The 23,008-nt window shown below is 37.3% G+C and overlaps 1 protein-coding gene across 19 annotated transcripts in view; it reads left to right on the top strand.

Moving 5' to 3' along the window:
* ELF2 (E74 like ETS transcription factor 2) overlaps positions 1–23,008 on the top strand; it is a 90,360-nt gene that overhangs the window by 35,454 nt on the left and 31,898 nt on the right. For 9 of the 19 annotated variants that reach the window (XM_036853219.1, XM_036853222.1, XM_036853221.1 and 6 more), the window contains 2 exons: positions 2,005–2,170; positions 8,948–9,050. The exons of 2 other annotated variants lie outside the window; for them this stretch is intronic. Coding sequence is in view for 6 of the 17 variants with exons in the window: in XM_036853217.1 (XP_036709112.1) it covers positions 2,005–2,170 (166 nt within the window). In the remaining 11 variants the exon portion in view is untranslated. Of the gene's footprint in view, positions 1–2,004; positions 2,171–5,125; positions 5,249–8,891; positions 9,051–23,008 lie in introns of all 19 variants that reach the window. 8 more of the 19 variants (XM_036853217.1, XM_036853216.1, XM_036853212.1 and 5 more) reach the window with 3 other exon arrangements.

The raw sequence follows: 23,008 nt of genomic DNA, 5'->3' as shown, positions 1-23,008 counted from the left end.
TTTGCTAAAAATTTACTTTTTTGGTGGAATACTCTCTCCAGTTGCTTCTTGAGAAAAGATGCATGGAAGGTAAACATTTTGAGGTCTTTTATGTCTGAGAAAATATCTTTATGCTACTTTCATAAGATGGTTTGGGTGAAGAATTCTAGGTTGGAAATAATTTTCCTTTATAATTTTGAAGAAATGTCTCCATTGTCATCTTCCTTCCAATATGACTGTTGAGAAGACTGAAGTCTGAGTCCTGATTCTTTGTATGTGACCTGTATTTTCTTTCAAGAATCTTATAGAATCTTCTTTTTGTTCCCTGATTGTGATATTGCACAATAGTGTGCCTCAGTGTAGGTCTCATTCTTTATTTGTTTATGCTAAACACTTGGTAGGTCCTTTCAAATGGGCAGCTCATATCCTTCAGCTCTAGGAAAATTTCTGAAATTCTTTCATTTCCCTCCAACCTCCCCTGCCCCCGTCTCTGGAACTCCTGTTATTCAGATATTGGTCCTCCTGGACTGGTCCTCTAATAGTGTTCCTGTTTCTCTCCCTGTGACTTTTTGGGTTTTTTGCCCCGAGGCATGTGGGATCCTAGTTCCCTGACCAGGGATCGAACTGACACCCCCTGCATTGGAAGAGCAGTTGTTTTTGTTTTGTTTTTTTAATGTATTTATTTATTTATTTATTCTTGGCTGCGTCAGGTCTTAGTTGAGGCACGCGGGATCTTTCACTTTGGGGTGCAAGCTCTTCACTGTGCCGTGTGGGCTTCTCTCTAGTTGTGGCACACGGGCTCAGTAGTTGCTGAGTGCAGGCTCTCTCCTTGTGGTGCGTGGGCTTAGTAGTTGCGGCGCGGGCTTAGTTGCCCCGCGGCATGTGGGATCTTAGTTCCCCAACCAGGGATCGAGCCTGCGTCCCTGGCACTGGAAGGCAGATTCTTAACCACCGGACTGCCAGGGAAGCCCCCTGCTTCTCTCCTATATCTTTTTTTCTCTGGTTCCTGGAAGACTTGCCTCAGTTTTATTCTCCATGCCTCTTTTCTCATTTCAGCTATTGTGTTTTTAATTTCTAAGAACTCTTTATTTTTTTAATGTTCTTTATTAAATTGTATTCTGTTCCTGTTTTGTGGATATAGCTTCTCTTATCTCTGTGAAAAATATGAATATATAAATGTATATGTGTGTAAGTGATATGTTTTGTGTTAGAGGCGTTTCCTTGGGTGACTGTAATACTTGGCTGTCTGCTCATGATTAAAGGTGGAGGACGAAAAAGCTGACTGGGAACTCTATTTTTGGTACAGCACTGATACTAGCAAATGTGCCTTTATACCTCAAAGATGCTCTTGTTTTTCTCTCTCCAGAAAGTAACTCTCCAATCTTCTGCTGAGGTGGGGAAGGGCCTGTTGCCTAGCATCATGGAGGAGGGAGCAGGTCTAGGAATAAAAGTGCTTTTCAAACAACTTTCATGGAATCTTCCTTGTTTTAACCCCCCTCTTCTTTGTCCGTCACCTCCTGCTCCTCTATTTCCAGAAGTAATTGGTATTGCCTTCTGTGGATTCTCCAGTGTAAAGTGTGTTGTGTCTCATTTATTTTTTGCTGCCAGGCTATGATTTGGCTTACCTGGGTCTGCTAAACCACTTAATAATATTCATCCATCCACTATCAGTCTTTCAAGATTTTGTTGCTCTTATCTCTTCTTATGAGTTTATGTCTAAAAAAGTCTTTTATAGCATTTTAGTGGGCTTTCATGAGAGAGTGAAATTATATGCATGTTTTTAATTTGCCATCTTAATCCTAAAGCCCTGATTATTTAAAATGTTTGATATATGTCTCACCTCTTGAGACGTGAAAAGATTATTAAAATTAGCCCTTTTCATCTCTCGCTTTGGTTTTTACATTCATATTTATAATACATGACACTCGTTTGAACTCCTTGAGACTGTATGAACTCAAGGATTTATAAGTGAATCCAGAATTTGTGAATAAAGAGGTTGATTGTTTTTAAAATTTGCTCTTGTAGGAAAGTGGAAAGGTTTCTGAATCTCCAGCAGTGATTGTGGAGCCAGTTCCAAGTGCCAGATTAGAGCAGGGCTATGCAGCCCAGGTTCTGGTTTATGATGATGAGACTTATATGATGCAAGATGTGGCAGAAGAACAAGAAGTTGAGACCGAGAATGTGGAAACAGGTAGACATCTCATTAAATGTTCATTATTTATAATTTTCTCATTTTGTAAGCGTCAACATTACTATTGCCAATTGAATAATATTACCGAAAAACCTCTTTTTAATGCTATTTAGTATAGCTTGGAAACAAGTGAAATATCTCTTGTTTAAGGGAATTGATATATATAAAGTTCTACATTATAATTCTTTGAAGTCCAACAGAGTCTCATATCATGGACCCTAAGGACAAAATAACAGACCCATAATAATAAAACTATTTTTGTCATTTTTTTTTCTGGGAGTGGAAATATTGACTAGTTGTTATTTATTTGTAGAAGTCAATAGGCTAGTATACTAGATTTTTTTAAATTCAAAACATAAATACAGTATTCTCATTCCATAGTAGATTAGAGTTTCTTTTAACCAATATCGGAGCAGTATGATTTCTTTTTTCCTAGGTCAGAAGCATCTTTGTAGTAGTCTATCAGCTTCCTCTTCCCTTTTTGTCTTCTTAGAAATTTTGGTATTTCAGTATGTCTGTGGTGAGATAACTGTATGTTTAATTGGGCATTAGTATGTATAATTCTTGGAGAAACCTTTTCATTTTTGCCATTGACCATAAAGAAAAAAGAGTTTTTTACCAGAAGGATTATAGTGACAATTTTATAATAATAAACATTAAATTTATCTGTATCAGTTAATAGAGAAAAAGAATCCTTATATTTGGTTTACAATCCTAACAAAAATTCTTAATACTTTAGATAAATTTATTTAAATGTAGCAAAGTCTCATGATTAAAAATTTTGTGTATTTGACGTCTTTCTGCTTGTTGAGGCCCAGCAGCACTCCCTAGTTCTGTTTTTTTTTTTTGGTTGAGCTGAGGGGTTGGAAGTTACCTTGCTCTTCGGAGCAGTGATGAGAACAGTGCCAGCAGACCCCACGTGCAGTGGTGATCAAGTCATCTTATCGAAACAGGTAGCTAAACACTTCATAAAGTCTTCGTGACTGTAGTCTGGAGTGGTACTCGATTTACAGTGCAAGTGGCAGGAAGATACGTAGGTTTTCTTTTGAGAGTTTGGAGAGCTTTCCAGTCCGAAGCTAGAAGGTTAGTGGTAGAGATGAATTTTCTTCTTGAGAAAAAGAATAAGAAGAACTTAGAAAAGTATTATGCAGGACGATATCTTGAAGTAGATATTGTAACTGATTTTATTATAGGAGCATAACTAAAGAGAAAACTAATGGGACAAGAAAAAAGTATGATAGCTTAAGTTGAATGAAAAAAAGTAGAACTGATTGAAATTTCCGGAAAATGTTTTGATCAAAAAAAAAAGGGAAGACTGATTTTAGTAGCAAATTGGAAACTTTGAAAAATGAAAACTACAGTGCCAAATTTGCGTCAGTAGAAATTTAAATTCACGTTAAAATACCAGAGCATGTTGACCGAATCTTATTCGTTGTACACTTGATGGTCAACAGTTCATTAATTTAAATTAATCTGGTAAAAACAATTCCAAATAGGAAGCGAATATAATCCATTTAAGGGATTTTATTTTCTTCATCTTCTTGAACTCTGAAGGTGATGATATCATTTGCAGGGCAAAGATGTGAGTGATTATAATATTGAAAAAGAGGATGTACAAAGTCTGGATAAAAGAACAATTACTTTTGTGGTATTTTAAAAGTAGTTTTTGAATACTTGATAATGTTTTTTAGGTTTATTTTTCTTCAACACTAAAAGGAAATTTTGGTAAATAACTTACCTTATTCTAAAATAGTCTAAAAGTAACCTGAGAAGTTCATCTTACATTTTCTTTTTAATTCCATTCTGGCTCATGGATTTTTTAAAACCCACTTTACCTCTAAAATCCATATTACTTCTAAAAATAAGACTAGTATAGTGTAGTTATTCTTGGCTCTCCTTATAGAAGAACACTGTAAAATGCAGAATTCAGATACAGCTCTTTTAAAGGCAATGCCAAATTCAGACTGAAAACTACTTGCTCGTACATCCGTAATCAGAACAGTTTAATACACTCACATTTATTCATCAGAAGGCCTGCAGAACTTGGAGACTACAATATACTAATTTATTTAAAAATAGCATGGCTCATAGTAACTTAGTAAGATTGTTAATATACATAGTTTAGTTTAGAATCAGTTAATCTGAGCTTAATTTTGTTTCTACTTAAAGACTAAAATGCGTTTTTAAATGAGTTGAAATCTAAATAAATTTTCATTCTCCTGATATCTAGAACCTATGTAGATGAAGAAGGGTTGTTATGACTTAATGTAATGCATACTTCCTTTTAGGTAGTGGATTAGGATTGGGTTCATTTCTTGTGGTGATAATAAATTTTAACTTAAATCCCAGATATATGTAGGTTTTGGAGAGGAAGATGACTGGGAAGTAAAGGAAAGGAATATTTATAAGATGGCTACAGCAGTTTCTGTTTGGTGAATTGGTGGAAATGAGATCTGTAGAGGATAAGATTTCCTTTTGTACGTCTAGGAAATACTTCCTGGAGTGCTCCTACATTATAATTTAGATTATATTAGTCTAAAAAGTGTTCATAATTATATTTATTGATCTGTTATATCAGTTCTCGGCATGTTCTCACTGAAGTTTTTTTTCTTTTATTCCTGTATACCCATGCATATATGTCCATACCAGAAACAGTATTCATGGTGTCAGTCATCCAGGCAGGAGTACTAAAGTCATATAATGATGTACATTTAGCTGTCTTCATTATTTTGTGTATAAAATGATTTCTTACTTTGTTAGTAGTAATTATAGGCTATCTTGCTTCACTTTTTTATAGACTGAACATCTATATTTCCCTCACAGAGCTTGTGTGTAATAGTAATCCTCTCTGAAATTATGTAGGAAAAACCAAGTATATTTTAAAACTTTAAAAATAGACATATTCATCTAAACCTGTAAATTGCTTTTTGATAATAACAAGTTTGGTCATCATAGAGAGCCTTTGAGGAGTAGTAACGAAGTATGCACGAAGGGTGGTCTTGACTCTGGCAGGCCGAAATACCTCTGCCAGTGGCTGCAGAGTCCAGCAGTTTCTGGAGGCCTCTGGAGAGTGATGTGGTGAGTCGGGGGTGAAGAGGAGTCTCTTGGCTTCCCTACTGAGATGTGGAAATTCAGTTTTTATGTTCACTCCTTAAATATATAATATTTATATTTTATATATATATAAATTTTAATAGGTTATTACAGATTACCATGTAAAAAGTAACAAGTTTATACCAATGCCATCAATAATAGATAAGTTTTGCTGGAAATCTTTTAAGACTTGGCTGCAAAGACTGAGCTGTTGAGAATATGCTTCTTCATCTTGCACCTTAACTTAAACTATATTTATCCTCATAACCTTCCACTTTAATTTATGAGAATATATCAATAAATACTTTGTATTTGTTATGTGCTGGGGCACTGTGTTCAACATGTTTTTTTCCCTCAAGGTGGTAGTAATTTATATTTTGTGGAGATACAATATATATATTATAATCAAAATATAAAGCAGTGTAGAATCCGTTGAGCACTATTTACAAATTCAGAGAAATTTTCAGAAGAGGAAAGTTCAATTTACAGCATTAGGGAGTGTTTTAGAGAGAGGAGGAGGACAAATGGTAGGATTTGGCTGGGCAGATAGCAGGTAGGCGAAAGGCGCGTAGACTGAGGGAAATACAGTTAACAAGGGGGTGGGGTGTAGAAATTTGAGGTATGTTTAGAAGATACTGAGTAAATAAGATACTAATAGGAGGTTCCGTTAAGAACTGTGGCTAGATTGTGATTTGAACCTAAGAGTTCGTAATCAGCCATATAAAAGACAAAGATTTTGGAAGGTTTTGAGTAGAAAGTACTAAGTGATTAGTATCTCAGTAGATAGAGAATGGATTGTAGGGAAAAGATGAGGCAGAAAGACTAGCTCTTTTAGTATGTATGACTCAGGGATGGCTTGAGAAGTATTAAAACAAGGTAGAAGCAATAGGAACAGAAGGGGCTTATATAAGCACTTCTACTATGTGAGATCTAATAAGACTAGGCATGATAGATTAGGGGGAGAAACATAGATAGGTAAGGTATTACTCAGTTTTTTGACCCTAATAATGGCGAAAGTATCATAAAGAGTTTTGAGGAAGGCAAGACTGTTTGGGGAAGCAGTTAAGTTTGATAATAAGCATGTTGATTTTGATTTGAAGCAGAGCATCTAAGGGGAAATAATTAGGTATTTAAAGATGTGCGAATGTATGGTCAGTGTCCCATTACAAAAGAGAGGGCATATTCAAATTAGGATAATTTACGGAATGTTTCAATAAACGGCTAGTTACAAGTGTGTCGGCAAGTGTAGGGTAACCGTAAGTGATGGGGTGGTACTCCAGAGCTAGCAGGAGCAGGGCTGTTTCTGTCCTTTGGCCCAAGGGCCAGACAGAGGGAAGGGTTCCTGGAACCCAGAAGGAGAGCCCTGGAGAGAGGCTTACCTTGAGAGAATCTGGGACCTTTGATCAAAGGACATAGCTGACTTGAGGGCAGTGCCCCAGAGAGGGGGCCAGGGAAGTCAGCCTCCTGGGACAGAGCGAAGGGTGGAGTACAGATCTGTAGGGGCAAATGGAAGGTCATCTAGTACAACTGAAGCTTAGTACAGAAAGGTCAAGCAGAGACCAGCTTGGGATCATCCTCACTGAAGCCATGGAAATAAATGAAAACTCCAAGGGGAAAGGAATTTGAGAGATTTCCCCAAGGGGAAGATTTTTAAATTCTATATTTGTCACTCTGTGATAGATAACAAAGGACACAGAATTAAGAAATTAACTTTAGGGAATGTTTACATTTTGAAGACAAGAAGAAGAGCCAAAGAGTAGTCAAATATAATAAAAAATCCTGGGTGACTAATCTGGAGCTTAAATTTTTTTTTTTTTTTTTTTTCTTTTAAGCCTTTTAAGTGGCTCTCTTTAGTAAGAAAGGGAAGAATATTGATTGGGTTAGTTAGTCCTGGTTTCAGGTTTCCACTTTATCACTTACTTGGCAGTATTTAACTGTTTCAGAGTCTATCTCACTGTCGTAAAATAGGAATTCAGTGTTGTGAGGATTATATAAAATAAACCTATAAAGCACAGCGCTTGTGATGTAAGTGCTCTGTAAGTGTTCCTTAACTTCATTAAAACCTTTCCTTGTGCCTTCAGATATGGAGAAGGTCTTTTATACATTAAAACAACATTTGTTTAATACTTCTCTGTTGTAGTTTTCTCTTTCCGTTCACTTTGACTTTTTAAAATGACAAATGTTTTATACCTTAAGTCTGTACTTTTTCCTTCTCATTCCTTCCTTAACTTACTGTGCTCTGGCATCTACATTTATCATTCTCCTGAAGCTCTTTGTTTATCAGATTTCGAAGTCCACTCCTCTACCAAATTCATTGACTCACGGAATCATCCAGAAGTAGAGCCTTTTAAATCTGGCCTTCTTATCTACAGAAACACTGTATTCTAGCAGTTTTCCTTTCTGCCCTTCTCATGGCTGTGCTATTTGTGCTTCTGAGCTTTTGCTCAAATATAGTTTTCTATCAAGAATGTCTTTAAGTATTATCCATTCCTTCAGGCCCAACCACATGAAGCTGTCCGCAGCAATTGTGGCCTACGTTAAACACTCCCTTTCCTGATCTTCTGTGAGACCATCTGGACTTAGACACATGATCATTGACTTTCTTACACTGTTCTTGTGTGTATACTCCTTTTGTTTTCAAAGTGAGCATACAAGCCCCTGAGTACAGAGCCCATATTTTTATTTTGTTGAATATAGCATATAATACAGAGTTTAACACATAGCTGTTAAGAAATACAGACTGAAGCAAATTGAGTTTTGACTTAGAATTGCAGTATAATGAAGAACCATCTATGTAAAATCTTAAATATGTTTTCTTTTTTGTTTATATGCTAAATATTGAATACCGTAGGGTTATTTAAAATATAAAAAGGTAGTCATCCAAAAAACATAAATATGGTCATCCAGAATATATCAAAGCCATAATGTTGTCATACTTAGATTAACTTCATCTTAAAATCACAGTTAGTTTTAGTCATTCTTGCTTACACCTAAATTTGATTTTTTTTTTTAATAATAAAAGCAATACGTGTTCATTGGAAAAACTGGAAAGTATTACAAAGAATAAACAGTGAAAATCACCCATAATCTTACCAGTGAGGGGGCAGTAACTACCACGTTTCAAAATTTCCCGCTGGCCTTTTTTATGTATGTTTTAAGCATATTTAGCATCTTGTTATGTAATACACGTAGACTTATTTATTAATCTTTACTAACAAACATTGGCTGAAAGGGATCTGGTAGCTTCCTACTTCTCTCTTCTGCTCATTGGGAACAGGACTTTGGTTTTTAACCAAGTATCAAAACATAAAAGGTTGGTCTTATTAGTTAAATTAATTATCAAGAGAACTTAGAAAACTTTTTTTTTTTTTTTGTGATCAACAAAATTGTGTTTAGAGGTTAGTTGAAAAGATAGATGAATGATAAGAATTTTTATATACTTCAACAAGAAAGTAGTGCTTTTTTTTAATAAATGAAAGTTCAGGTTTTTGAAATGCAGTTTTAAAAAATAAAACCAGATTTCTATTGAAAAATAAGATAAGGAACCACATTTCTTTCTTGAAGACTCTCAAGACTAGGTTGACCTCACGATGAGCCTTGATAACTTTTGTATGTGTTATACCATCAGAAATCCTCCCTGTGGCACAAAAGGACTCTTTTAATTAGAAAATATTGTTGCCACAGGGAGGTAGAAGATCGACATGAAAAACTGGGGATCTGAAAAGGAGCCCCTACCCTAGGATTACCTGAAGGTGAAACAGATTGAGCCAGGAGGAAGACAATGCTGGTAGGTTGGTCTTTAATTTATTAAGAATGTTTGCAACTTTACATTTAACTACAATGATTTCAGCTGTGTTTCCGTATTTTTGTTTAAAGGGTGACAGCGATCCCTCCTTGTGGAGGGAGAAAGATTATAATAGTATTTTTCCGCCTAAGGAATCTGCTGTCTAAGTTAATTCCCTGCCGTGTCCCTAATATCTGTTTCTTCTATAGACAAAACTCTAGGTCTGTCTCCCGCCTTCACTTCCTTCGAAGTTACCACTGACTGAACATCTTCAAGTCTTTTTTTTTTTTTTTTTTTTTGTGTTATTTCTGCTTCTAATCTATACTTTTTCCTAAAATAATTTTTTAAGAAGTGTTTTCTTTCAATTAACTATTTTCTTGAATTTAGCCTGGTCACTAGTTTTCTAAAAAGGTAAAATGTGAGTCTTAAGTTTATTTAGTTTTGATTCTAGAATTGTGTGAATTATAATTATACTATTATTTAGATTAGTTAGCCTTATTAGAGAGAAGTTTTTAATATTTTATTAACAGTATTTCATTTAAGATGCCATCAATTGTAAGAAACGTTATTTTTAGACCACTAAAAGAAAAACCTGCCGGCAATTACAAATTTTAGGATATCGTCAGTTGTAAAATACATCCTGATTTCAGAGATGTCAAAATGTGAAAAAATGTATGTCTTAGAATTAATGAAATATGTTATCATGCAATTCTGAATCGTCCTGAAATTCCCAGTATCTGGGAATTGGATATTAAAATATCAGGTTCATGAAAAATGGAGGTGAGTTGCAGTTGTGGAAGTCCCTGCATGTGCTGAGTATGATCTCTAAATTCTTTACTGTCATTTAAGAGAGGGTATTTAAAAAACCATTTAACTATACTGTTTAACAGTATACAAAGTAACCATATAAGGTAATAAATTAACGGAGGGTATAGAAGATGAAAAAGTATTTTAATAAGATGCTTTTACTTAATCAGTAGGTAGAGCTTGGGAATTCCCTGGTGGTCCAGTGGTTAGGACTTGGTGCTTTCTCGGGCCCTGGTCAGGGAACTACGATCCCACAAGCAGCACGGCCAAAAAAAAAAAAAAAAGTAGAGTTTTATCATAATTGTCAGTTTTTAATTGGATTTTGTGATCTAGAAAGAAAATGAAATGAAGCTTCTCTGCTTTCTAAACTATCACTTTAAAACAGGATCCTTCAAGGGCTCTTTAAAGTAGCCACTGATTTTTAGTGCACCTTGAATGGAAGTTTTACAGATTATTAATTATGTGAAGGAGAGTGGCCAAAAGCAAAGAACAACCCTGTCAATTAATAAAACAAATGAAAAGGAATGATTTTAAATGGTATTTGTATGCTTTTCAGGAAACATCTATTTTATATAAAAGGAAAGATAAGTATATCCAGACAGTCGATCATTAGAGGATATTTGTTTAATTTGGGAAACTAGTAGCATTCATTCCTTTGCACTCAGACTTGTTTTTTTAAACACTAATTAACTTCCAATTTTGCATATAACAATGTGTCTAAGTAATACAGTTTTGTTAATTCAGACTGAGGAGAGGGCTAAATACAGATTATATGGAATTTTAAATGAGTAGTACACAAGGTTATAGGTGTTGCCAAGTCGGGATAGCTCAGACTTCTTAGATATACACACAGGAATGCTTTAAAACATGTCTCTAGGCAGATCCATGCATTCATTCCTCAGCCAGCTCTTACTGAGGGCCAGCAGCATGTCAGGCTCAGCTGAATACCTTGTGGCGAATGAACCCTGTCTTTGCCCCCACCAGGCTTTCAGCTTTGTGGAGAAGGTGAACAGTTAAACACGTTGTTACAATAAAATGTGATGAGTTAACGTTGTGATAGGATTAATGAAAGGTTTAGAGAGTATACAGTAGGGGAATGGCTAGGAGGTCAGAGAATGCCTCCCTGAGGAAGTGACATTTAAACAGGTTTGAAGGGTCTGAAGCAATTAGCCAAGCAGAGAATAGCATGTCTGAAATTCTGGAGGAAGGAGAGCATGGCCTATTTGATTTGCAGAAAGGAATTCAACATGGCTAGAATATGGATTATGAGAAGGAAAGGGGATGAAAATGAGGCTAAAGAGGTAAAATCTTAACGGGTGAGGACTCTGAAAGCTTTGTACCTGTTTTTTGGGCCTTATCTAAAGGGCAATGGGAAGCCTTTTAAGAGATTTAAACAAAGTATTTTTTTTTATACAAATTTAGTTGTTTCCAAAATACTGAGTACTGTGAAATGAAAAGTAAAGGAAGACAGTCAAAGCATTACCTAAAATAAAGACTGAACTCCGTAGCTCCTCATTCACAGTTCCCTGGTTTTAAGCTAGTTGACTATTCTTATTCACTTTCCACTAAATTGCCTGCCTCTGCAGAGGTGGGCTATAGATATGCTCATTGCCCGTACTAAGCTACAAGTTACAGAGATTAAGGTATTTGCACAACTAGCATTTCTTTTTGGAATCAGAAGGTGGGTGCTTTGGTATAATGCTGTCTCAGGAGAAGGAATCATTGTCCCTTATGCACCCCCCATGCCCCTTTGTAAACTTGGAAAAGGGTCTATGCGTTTTCTCAGATTTGTGAAGGGGACCGTAACTTAGAGGAGGTCAGGAACACTTTTAACACGGCTATTAACTGTTAACTTTTGTGTGTTTTTTAAATCTTTTTATATTGTGGGCCTCTTTGTCCATATGGTGAAGCCTGTGGACCTTCTCTCAGAACAATGTTTTTAAATATATGAAATACCTAGGATTGCCAAGGAACCAAATATAGTGAAATGTAGCTTTCAGACTATTTTTAATTGTGACATATTAATACATACGTTTCTTTAATAATGCATTAAATAATGAGATCTAGTGGCAGATCTAATTTACTGCTGTAATTTCAAAGTAGTGACCGTAAAGTATATTTTGAGATATATGTAACAACTATAATATGATATGAAAATATTTTATGATTTCTGTTGGTCGTGAGTCACAGATACTGGGAAAACTACTGTGGTTTGTACTTTTATTTAAAATTAAAGTGCTAAATTTCAGTTGGAATCTAAAAAACAGTTTTCCCAGGTCTCATCCATGTCTTATTTTACCTGTCCTCCGTATTCTGCCTTATTTCTGCTTTCTTTCCTTAATAACGCATAGTAGGGATCTGAATACAGATTTATGATCTCTGATAAGGAAAAAAACCCTCTCAACTATATACTGGTAGTTTTTCATGTCACTTAATGGATTGACTTAATTTAACTTCTTCTAAAAACATTCTAATGTTTGAACATTAAGTACATTTCTTTAAAGCCTCATCTAGTATTTTATGACCTTTTTGTTGGCTTGAGATCCCTTCTATTTCCATGAGAAAAATTTCTGTGGCCAGTGGCTCTCAGACTTGAGCATACGTCAGAATCATCTGGAGTGCTTGTTAAAACACAGATCGCTAGCCCCACCTCCAGGATTTGTGACTTAGTGAGCTGGAATTCAAGAATTTGCATTTTTAAAAATATGAATGTATTTATTTATTTATTTTTGGCTGCGTTGGGTCTTTGTTGCTGCACACGGGCTTTCTCTAGTTGCAGCGAGCGGGGGCTACTCTTCGCTGCGGTGCGCGGGCTTCTCATTGCAGTGGCTTCTCTTGTTGTGGAGCACGGGCTCTAGGCGCGCGGGCTTCAGTAGTTGTGGCACGTGGTCTTAGTAGTTGTGGCACACGGGCTTAGTTGCTCTGCGGCATGTGGGATCTTCCCGGACCAGGGCTCGAACCTGTGTCCCCTGCATTGGCAGGTGGATTCTTAACCACGGCGCCACCAGGGAAGTCCTGAGAATTTGCATTTTTAACAAGTCCCCAGGTGATGCTGATGTTGATACTGCTGGCCCAGGGATCATACTTTGAGAACCATTACCTCGGCTGTTGGGAATGATAGCACCAAAAGAGAGCTTCTGCCATCATGAGAACTCAGTTAATCCTGTAGTTTCTTACTGTGTATAGTATACCCATCACAAAGATTGCTGTTGCGGGTGAAGAGATACTAAAGTTCTTTCAGGCTTATATGAGGTGATGTAATGCATTGCTGCTGTTAATTAATTCACCAGTAAACATTCATTGAGCATCTGCTATATACCAGGCACTATTTAGAGCATGGGACTAGAGCAATAGACAAGAGGGGCAATGTCTGCATTCATGCAATACTTAGACTCTAGTGAAGAAAACATGTAAATTCACCATAGTGTAAAATTGCTTTGTCACAAATCAGAATACATAAATTAACAACTCCTGAGATTGTTGTTTAGAGTTAATATTAGCAATTAAGTTAAAATAATAAATTCGTGAATCATTTCTTTTCAAGCAGTTGAAGCAGCAGATAAATTCTCCCTTCTCCTCCTCCATATGTCAGTCTTTAAGTACAGCTGAGATAATGGTAAACTTAATATTTATCATGTACAAAGTACCTATTCTATGCACAGTACCGCTCCTAGGGAGTAAGTGATTCATAGTTGAATAAAACATGGTGGCTGGACTCAAAGAAGGTTACCAACTAAGTTGAGAAAAACAAGTATTTGAGGAAATAATAGTATGAAGTAGATAGGGTTGGGGAAAGGTGAGGAAAGACAAAGAATTGCCAGGTATAGTAGTTAGTCTATAAGTTTCAGGTTGCATTATTGTTATTGTAATGGGTCATATTTAAATGTTATCATAAGGGCACAGTTGACTGGTAAGGCAGAGGGGTTTAGGGACAGAGAAGCAAGTCAGATGGAATTAAGCATTCCCAAATCTCACCTTTTTTTTTTTTTTAATGTGTGTACAGTACCATCAAAAACATGAGTGACTTTCCCATTCACAAAAAATAAGGGGACAGTGCTAAGAACTAACCGTGTGTGCAGTGGTTAGTTACAATTTGGGAGTGGGATTAGGAGATGAGGTAGGACTAATTTTTATTTAAAAATTTTTCTACATTTCTGTAATTTTTTTTCCATTGAGCTTATCAAGGGAAGAAGGAATGTAGCCGGTTTCCTCTCTTACCATTAGACATTATTAAGGTGTAGAGCACCAGTTTTTATAATAGATATCACATATTCTCCAAGTTTACGTTCAGCATTTGGTCATAACTGGATGTTTGATTTCTTTTTACTTTGTAGATCAGCCAAAATACATATATTACTTAAAAGGAATGAACAATTAAATCTTCAAATTTAATGAAAAATGCTTTTCATATGTTTTCTATAAGACTGAGTCATGATAATAAGTACTTATCCTCCAGGACTTACTTAAGAATATATTTGAACAATATGAATTATTTGTTAGCTAGAACTTAGAGATTTTCTTATCACTAGATGAGCTTGCAAAAGATGACCCTAGAAAGTTTTACATCAAAAAGAAAGGGGGGGCTTCCCTGGTGGTGCAGTGGTTGAGAGACTGCCTGCTAATGCAGGGGACACGGGTTCGAGCCCTGGTTTGGGGAGATCCCACATGCCGCGGAGCAACTAGGCCCGTGAGCCACAACTACTGAGCCTGCGCGTCTGGAGCCTGTGCTCCGCAACAAGAGAGGCCACGATAGTGAGAGGCCCGTGCACTGCGATGAAGAGTGGCCCCCACTTGCCGCAACTAGAGAAAGCCCTCACACAGAAACGAGGACTCAACACAGCCAAAAATAAATATAAAAAATAAATAAATTAAAAAAAATGCACTGAACTTATAAAAAGAAAGGAGTTATGTCTCTAAACTGGTTAGCAAAATGGGACTTATTGGTGTGCATGGTGTTTGATTGACAAGACTTTTAGGAGAATCTGAATCCTGTTTTTTTTTTTTTTTTTTTAATATCTATATCACCTTTTTTCCCCCCTGCAACTTAATCCTCATAAAATAAAGATTTAGAATAATAACTTAAAATGAAAAAATTCTTTTGAAGAGGGAATCAAGGATTTGGTTCAAGAGGAGAAAAGAACTCAAACAGGTAGCATCTATTACTACTTGGATTTACAACAGTAAGCTTTAACCGTTTGGTTTGGAAAAAACAAGGCTGGCAGAATCACATTTGTTTTTAATTCCATTGCTACATTACAGGCCTGCTTAGGAGGCCCTCAGAAGTGCCAGTTATCTATTTGAGGTAAGAAGACACCGATTATTATGTCTAGGCTTCATCTGCAGGCTATGTTCTGGGAAGAGAGGCCTCCACACACAAAAAAGGAAGAACTTTCGGTGAACCTCATCCATGGGAATAAAAGTAAGGGGCAGAAACCAGTGCATTCAGTTTACCAACTCACAAAGGGAGTCAGGAGTTTTTCATTGGAATTAGTAGCAAGCACTTTAACAAAAAGAATCCCTATATACTTGTTTTTGGCGGCTGCAAGAAATGGGGAGGCTAATGAAAGACTAGTTAATTCTACAATTAATCTTAGGGGAAACAGAATCCTCAGAGATAGAATAGTTGAAAGGAGAAGAAAGCAGACTGAATTTCCTTCCGAGGAAAGAAAAGAGCTTGAGGAGTTGCCCTGTCTTTGAGGCCATTTGCGAGGTTATCCGAGGCTGCCCTTGGTGCGTGTAGCACTTTTTTTGTGTGGGCTCGAACAAGAAATTAGATATAGCCTTGACCGTAAAGGAGCTTGTCTCTATTGGGGAAACTATATAAGAAAACAACTCTTTATAACCTAAAGACTGTTGTGAGAGTGAGGAGGAGAGAGCTGTTAGCTCCTGTAATGGAAAGTTCATATTTTAGCTGAACCTGGAAAGATAAACTTTCATTTGGGAAGTGTTGAAGAAAAAAAATTCAATGACAGTCATTAAAGTACAGTAAGGAAGACTTTATTCAAGGTTGGGGGGCGCGGGTATTGTGAGAAGTCGTCATTTCCACCCTTTCGTCCCTTACCTCCTAGTTCATTACCAAATCATGTCAGTTTTACCTTCAAATGTATTGTAAGTCTACCAATTTCTTTCCAACTTTATTGCTACTAGCCTAGTCCAACCTGTAGTTATTTTTTATATGAGCTACTGCTTTGGCCTTTGGCCTTCTAATAGGTCTTGTGTTGATTCCTGCCCACCACCCCCGGAACCCCAAGCAATCCATTCTTCACATTGTAGGCCAGGTGATTGAAAAAATATATTGGGTTGGCCAAAAATTTCCTTTGGTTTTTAAGTAAAAAGACATTTTTCGTTTTCACCAAGAACTTTATTGAACAACGTGTTCACCTCCACTACCTTCTGCCATTTTTCAGGTAACTTCATAATTCCATCTTCCCAAAACTTTTTATCTTTTTGAGCAAAGAACTGTTCCAGGTGCCTTTTACAGGCTTCCAGGGAATCAAAATTTTTTCCCTTAAGAGAATTTTCTGAAGACCGAAATAAATGGAAATCCGTAAGTGCAATGTCTAGTGACTATGGTGGATGCATCAGGACTTCCCAGCCAAGCTGTAACAGTTTTTGCCTGGTCATCAAAGAAACATGCGGTCTTGCATTATCCTGATGGAAGATTATGGGTTTTCTGTTGACTAATTCTGGATGCTTTTCGTAGAATGCTGCTTTCAGTTGGTGTAATTGGGAGCAGTACTTGTTGGAATGAACTGTTTGGTTTTGCAGAGGGAGCTCATAGTAGAGGACTCCCTTCCAATCCCACCATATACACAACATCACCTTCTTTGGATGAAGACCTGCCTTTGGTGTGGTTGGTGGTGGTTCATTTCGCTTGCCCCACGGTCTCTTCCGTTCCACATTATTGTACAGTATCCACTTTTCATCGCCCATCACAGTTTGTTTTAAAAATGGAACGTATTCGTTACGTTATCGCATGCGGCAAGATGGTCAAGAAGGTGTTTTCCGCTTAACTTACGTGGAACCCAAACATCAAAACGATTAACATAAGCAAGCTGGTGCAAATGATTTTCAGCGCTTGATTTGGATATTTTGAGTATGTCAGCCATCTCCCGCGTGGTATAATGTTGATTGTTCTCAGTGTCTCGATTTGATCGCTATCAACTCCAACTGGTCTACCCGACCATGGAGCATCGTCCAGCGAGAAATCTCCAGCACGAAACTTTGCAGACCACTTTTGACACGTTCCATCAATCACGGCACCTTCTCCATACACTGCACAAATCTCTTTTTTTTGCGTTTCAGTTGCGTTTTTACCTTTCTTGAAATAATAAAGCATAATATGCCGAAAATGTTGCTTCTTTTCCTTCCATCTTCAGTATTAAAATTGCTACAGAAAAATTCACCAATTTTGATAATTTTTTTTTAAATGCATGCTGATATGAGAGCTGTCACAATACAGTCTAACAGAATTGTTTTGAATGAAGTTAAAGACAGCTAAGCGCTACTAGAGCCATCTTATGGAAAAAACCGAACGAACTTTTTGACCAACCCAATATTTATAAATTGAATCATGATATTCCCTTCCATAAAACCTTCTAGTGGTTCTAATTGCACACAGGATACTAGTCAGGATTTTTAACATGGCTTTCAAGACACTGAATAATTGGGCTCTCCTCTCATCCATCTAGAAACAGTAACAACAATAATAGCAACAAAAAACAGAACCCTAACATTAGTATTTCTTTACTGTATTGCCAGGAATAGTTCTTAGAGCTTTATACAATAATAGATTTAATACTTTCAGCAACCCTAGGCTGAATAGCCTTTCTAAGGCTAGACATCTATTTAAGTGGTGGAGCAAGGACTTCAAGTCAGCTAGTACGTCAGCTAGGGCTCCAGAGCCCAAGCTCTTAAGCATTATACTCTGATGAATTACACAATACCCTCACCCCAGACATACACACACACTGTTGTCTTTTCGCCTTTCCATTAATCCAGACTTTACCTTCCCAGGGTGCTCTTGCATGCTGTTTTCTTTCCGGAACATACTGCTTTTCATTTTTCAGCTTTTCGTTCCTGGTCATCTTTTGGATATCAGTTTGAAAGTCACTCTCTCGGAGGGAGGTAGGGGCTTTAGCTGATACTCTTCGGTCTCAGCTAGGGCTGTTCTGTTACTTTCGTCAGAGACTCGCATTCCCTTTTCTTTTTTGGTTAGCACCTACAACTTGTGATACAGTAAACTCCCATGATGAAGTAGTAAGTAATTCTAAAAGATTCAAATCACATAAAAATGGCATTCTTGTGAGTTTAATAAAACGACCCGAGTCAGTCTTTGTGGAGGAGGAAGTGCGTGTGTGGAATGGGTTCCAGGATTCAGAATGAGGTAGCCAAGTCAGTCTGAGGTCAGACTTCGGTGGTTTGGTGCCACCTGCTGGTAGCTGTGTAGTCCAGTGACTGCTGTGGGAGATGGGAGCCAATTCCCAGTTAAAATTTATCTGAATTCATGTATTCATGAAGTTTTACTTTATTCTATTTGTGTTTATTGTTTAGTCTTTCTACTCAGTGCTTCATAAGTCCAGAGACCATATGCCCTGTGTTAACTGGTATTGGTCAAAGCCAGGCACCAAGTAGGTTTTGAATAACGTATTTGTTGAGTGACTGAGTGAATCAGAAAACATCATGAACCAGAGCAGGATTTCAGAAATTTTGTATTTTATTTAGAAACTGACAAGTAATGTAGTTTAACTAGAGATTAGGCTTTGTAGAGGCATATGGTTGAGAAAAGTGAGCCTAGAAAGATAGAGTGGAACCAGATTTTGGTGGCCTTTGAATTAAATAGTTAGGAACTGTGTGAAACATGATCTGGAGAAGATGAGAAGTGAAAAGAAGGACATTTATTTTAAGCAACTAGAGCATACTAAAATAATAGAAATAGGAGGTCTGGCTTCCAAAATACTAAGTTGGGGGGTAGGTTAGGGAGTAAACTAAACTTTTAACCCATCTAACAGAAAGGCAACAAAGAGCAGAAAAAAACTATGGAAATACAAATCATAAATCAAGACAGTAGGGACTTCCCTGGTGGCTCGGTGGTTAAGAATCCGCCTGCCAATGCAGGGGACGCGGGTTCGAGCCCTGGTCCGGGAAGATCCCACATGCCGAGGAGCAACTAAGCCCGTGCGCCACAACTACTGAGCCTGTGCTCTAGAGCCCGTGAGCCACAACTACTGAGCCCGCGAGCCACAACTACTGAAGCCCATGCACCTAGAGCCCGTGCTCTGCAACAGGAGAAGCCACCGCAATGAGAAGCCCGCGCACTGCAACGGAGAGTAGCCCCCGCTCGCCGCAACTAGAGAAAGCCCCCGTGCAGCAGTGAAGACCCAACGCAGCCATAAATAAACAAACAAACAAATAAATAAATAAATAAACCATTTATTTAAAAAATCAAGACTGTAGAAATAGTCCAAAACATCAATTATATTAAAATTACCAATTGTGATCTTAACACGAGTCTGTGCTATTTTTAACAGATACACAAAACAAAATTTAAAGAAAGGAAAAATATATTTATCAGAGAAATACCAAATAAATCTGCTGTAATAAAATAGAATTCAGGGTGCAGATCTTTAATTGGGACAAAGAGAGGCTTTTCAAACTGCTAAAAGGAACAGTCCAGAAAATATAATCATCATAAACTTATATGCATCTAACAACATAGCCTTGAAATATCATTTAAAGTAAAAACTTTCAGGAATTCCCTGGCTGTCCAGTGGTTAGGACTCTGCGCTTCCACTGCAGGAAGATCCACTAAGATACCGTAAGCCACGTGGTGCGGCAAAATAAATAAAATAAATAAGTAAGTAAGTAAATAAATAAATAGAAACTTTCAGAATTGCAAGGCGAAGTGGACATGTCTACAAAACTGGGACTTTAAAACACCTTTGTGGGGAGACGCTAGTCTGCCATCTCCATGGTCTGCTGGCTTTCTGAATAAAGTCGTATTCCTTGCCTCAAAAAAAAAAACAAACAAAACAAAAAAACTCTGTCAAAATTGAAAAATCAGGCAGACACAAAATTTAAAATGACGTCAAAGAATTAAACCACAGGATTAACAAATTTTATAAGCTGGAGATCTATAGAACATTGTAGTTAACTGAATAAAATACAACTTCGTACATTTTCTTTTTCCAGTTATATACAGGTCAGCTTTTTTTTTTTTAATTAATTAATTAATTAATTAATTATTTTAATTTTTGGCTGTGCTGGGTCTTCGTCTCTGTTTCTGTGCGAGGGCTTTCTCTAGTTGTGGCAAGTGGGGGCCACTCTTCATCGCGGTGCGCGGGCCTCTCATTATCGTGGCCTCTCTTGTTGCGGCGCACAGGCTCCAGACGCGCAGGCTCAGTAGTTGTGGCTCACGGGCCTAGTTGCTCCGCGGCATGTGGGATCTTCCCAGACCAGGGCTCGAACCCGTGTCCCCTGCACTGGCAGGCAGATTCTCAACCACTGCGCCACCAGGGAAGCCCCTACAGGTCAGCTTTTAACTGTGTACTGTGTCATAGAAGAATCTCAACAATGTCTGGAAAATCAGTGTCATTCAAAATATACTATTTCATCATAATGCAATAAAGTTAGAAATCAACAATGAAAAGACAACCAAAATACTTATAATATTGGCAACTAAAAACTCACAAATTGGAAATTCCCTGGTGGTCCAGTGGTTAGGACTCGGTGATTTTACTGCCGTGGGCCGTGGGTCTGGGTTCAATCCCTGGTCAGGGAACTAAGATCCCGCAAGCTGTGCAGTGTGGCCAAAATAAAAATAAAATCAAATAATGAAAACTCACTAATTAATGAATGAAAGAGGAAATGAAATTTATGAAATATTTGTAGCTAAATAACAAAGCATTGCATGCAAAAATTTAGATGTGAACTTAAGCAGAACTCACTGAGAAATTTAATAGCTCTAAGTGGGTTAATTGGAAAATAAGAAAGGTTGATAAAATGAGCATGTGCTCAACTCTAGATGTTAATAAAGGACCAACAGAATAAATCCAAATTGAGTAGAAGAAATACTAAGTCTATATTAATTAAATAGAAAATAGAACAGAATAGATTATTAATACCGTAAAATTAATAAAAATGGATGAATCTCTATAAAGACAGATCAAGGAAAAATGAGTACTATTAAAAACAAAAATATGACCAACAGAATAGAGAGTTTAAAAACCATAAGAAAATACTATAAACAACCTATTGCCATAAAATTTGAAAACCTACAAAGTGAGCAACTAAAAAGAAATATATATATGTATATATATATAAATTACAGCTGACTCAAGAGGAAATAGAAAACCTAGGCAAATCAATAACCATTTAAGGTCTTTAATTTTACATATGCATCCCCTCATTCAAATAAAATTTATCAGACCCAGTTCTGTTTCTAAAATTTCAAGGGATGCATAATCCCTGTCATGTACAAACTGTCATAGAAAACAGTAAAAGAGGGAAAGCTTTTCAACTCATTTTATGAAGCTAGTATAACCTTAACCTTAACACTGATCTAGTATAAAAAAAGAAAATTTCTTGCTGAATTTATGTATGATCATAGCTACAAATGTTCTAAATTAAGAATAGCAAATTAGGACTTCCCTGGTGGCGCAGTGGTTAAGAATCTGCCTGGCAATGCAGGGGACACGGGTTCGAGCCCTGTTCCGGGAAGATCCCACATGCCACGGAGCAGCTAAGCCTGTGTGCCACAACTACTGAGCGTGCGCTCTAGAGCCTATGAGCCAGAACTACTGAGCCCACGTGCCGCAGCTAGTGAGGCCCGCACGCCTAGGGCCTGTGCTCCGCAACGAGAGAAGCCACCACAATGAGAAGTCCGCGCACCGCAACGAAGAGCAGCCCCCACTCACCGCAACTAGAGAGAACCTGCGCACAGCAACGAAGACCCAATGCAGCCAAAAAATAAATATATTTTTAAAAAATTAGAAAAATAAAGTAAGTTATTTCATGGATGGAAAAGCATTAAAAAAAAAAAAAGAGCAAATCAAATCCAGCACTCATAAAAAAATACGTAATGACTAAATGCATACTAGAAAGGCAAGGAAGGCTAAATATTAGAAAACTTATTAATGTAATTTACCATATGAATAGATTAAAGGAGAAAGCCCATATTATCATCTCAGTAGATGCAAAGGCATTTGCTAAAATTCATCATCTTCTGAAGATAAAGACTCTTAATCTGGGCTTCCCTGGTGGCTCAGTGGTTAAGAATCCGCCTGCCAGTGCAGGGGACACGGGTTCGAGCCCTGGTCCAGGAAGACCCCACATGCCGCGGAGCAACTAAGCCCGTGCGCCACGACTACTGAGCCTGCGCTCTAGAGCCCGCGAGCCACAACTACTGAGCCCACGTGCCACGACTACTGAGGCCTGCACGCCTAGAGTCTGTGCTCCACAACAAGAGAAGCCACCGCAATGAGAAGCCCGTGCAGCGCAACAAAGAGTAGCCCCCGATCGCCGCAACTAGAGAAAGCCCGCACACAGCAACGAAGACCCAAGGCAGCCCCCCCGAAAAAAAAAGACTCAATCTGGATTGGGACTTGATAAGGGATATATATTAAAAATCTATAGCAAATTTCATAATTAATGGGGAAACGATTCCATTTACCATGTTTATTAACTAGCGTTATACTGGCAGGCCTAGCAAATGCAAATAAGGCAAGAAAAATAAATAAAAGACAAAGATCAGAAAGGAAGAAACAACAGAAACACTGTTATTTGCGAGGTTTACACACAAAATTTAAAAGTGTATAGACTTTAAAACTACTTAGAAGATTCATCAGTGTTGCTGTATACAAGACTAGTAATCAGAAAATGAAACGAAAAAGATCCCATTCATAATAGTTTTTAAAACTTAATTAGGTATCTGGGAATAAATCTAACAATAATATGCAATACCTATAAAAATAAGAATTTTGCTTTATGGAGGGACATAAATAAATGAAGAGATACACAACTTCCTTAAGAGGAAATAGAAAACCTAAAGAGACCAAAACCATTTCATTGACTTTATTCTTTAACCCACAAACACATGGAAAACTGGACATGGTAAAGCTGTTAATTCTTCCCCTTTTAATCTATAAATTCAATAC

This window comes from Balaenoptera musculus, chromosome 5, assembly GCF_009873245.2.
Source record: "Balaenoptera musculus isolate JJ_BM4_2016_0621 chromosome 5, mBalMus1.pri.v3, whole genome shotgun sequence".
Lineage (NCBI taxonomy): Eukaryota > Metazoa > Chordata > Mammalia > Artiodactyla > Balaenopteridae > Balaenoptera > Balaenoptera musculus.
Note: the sequence above shows the minus strand (reverse complement) of the source record. Positions and strands in the feature narration are given on the sequence as shown.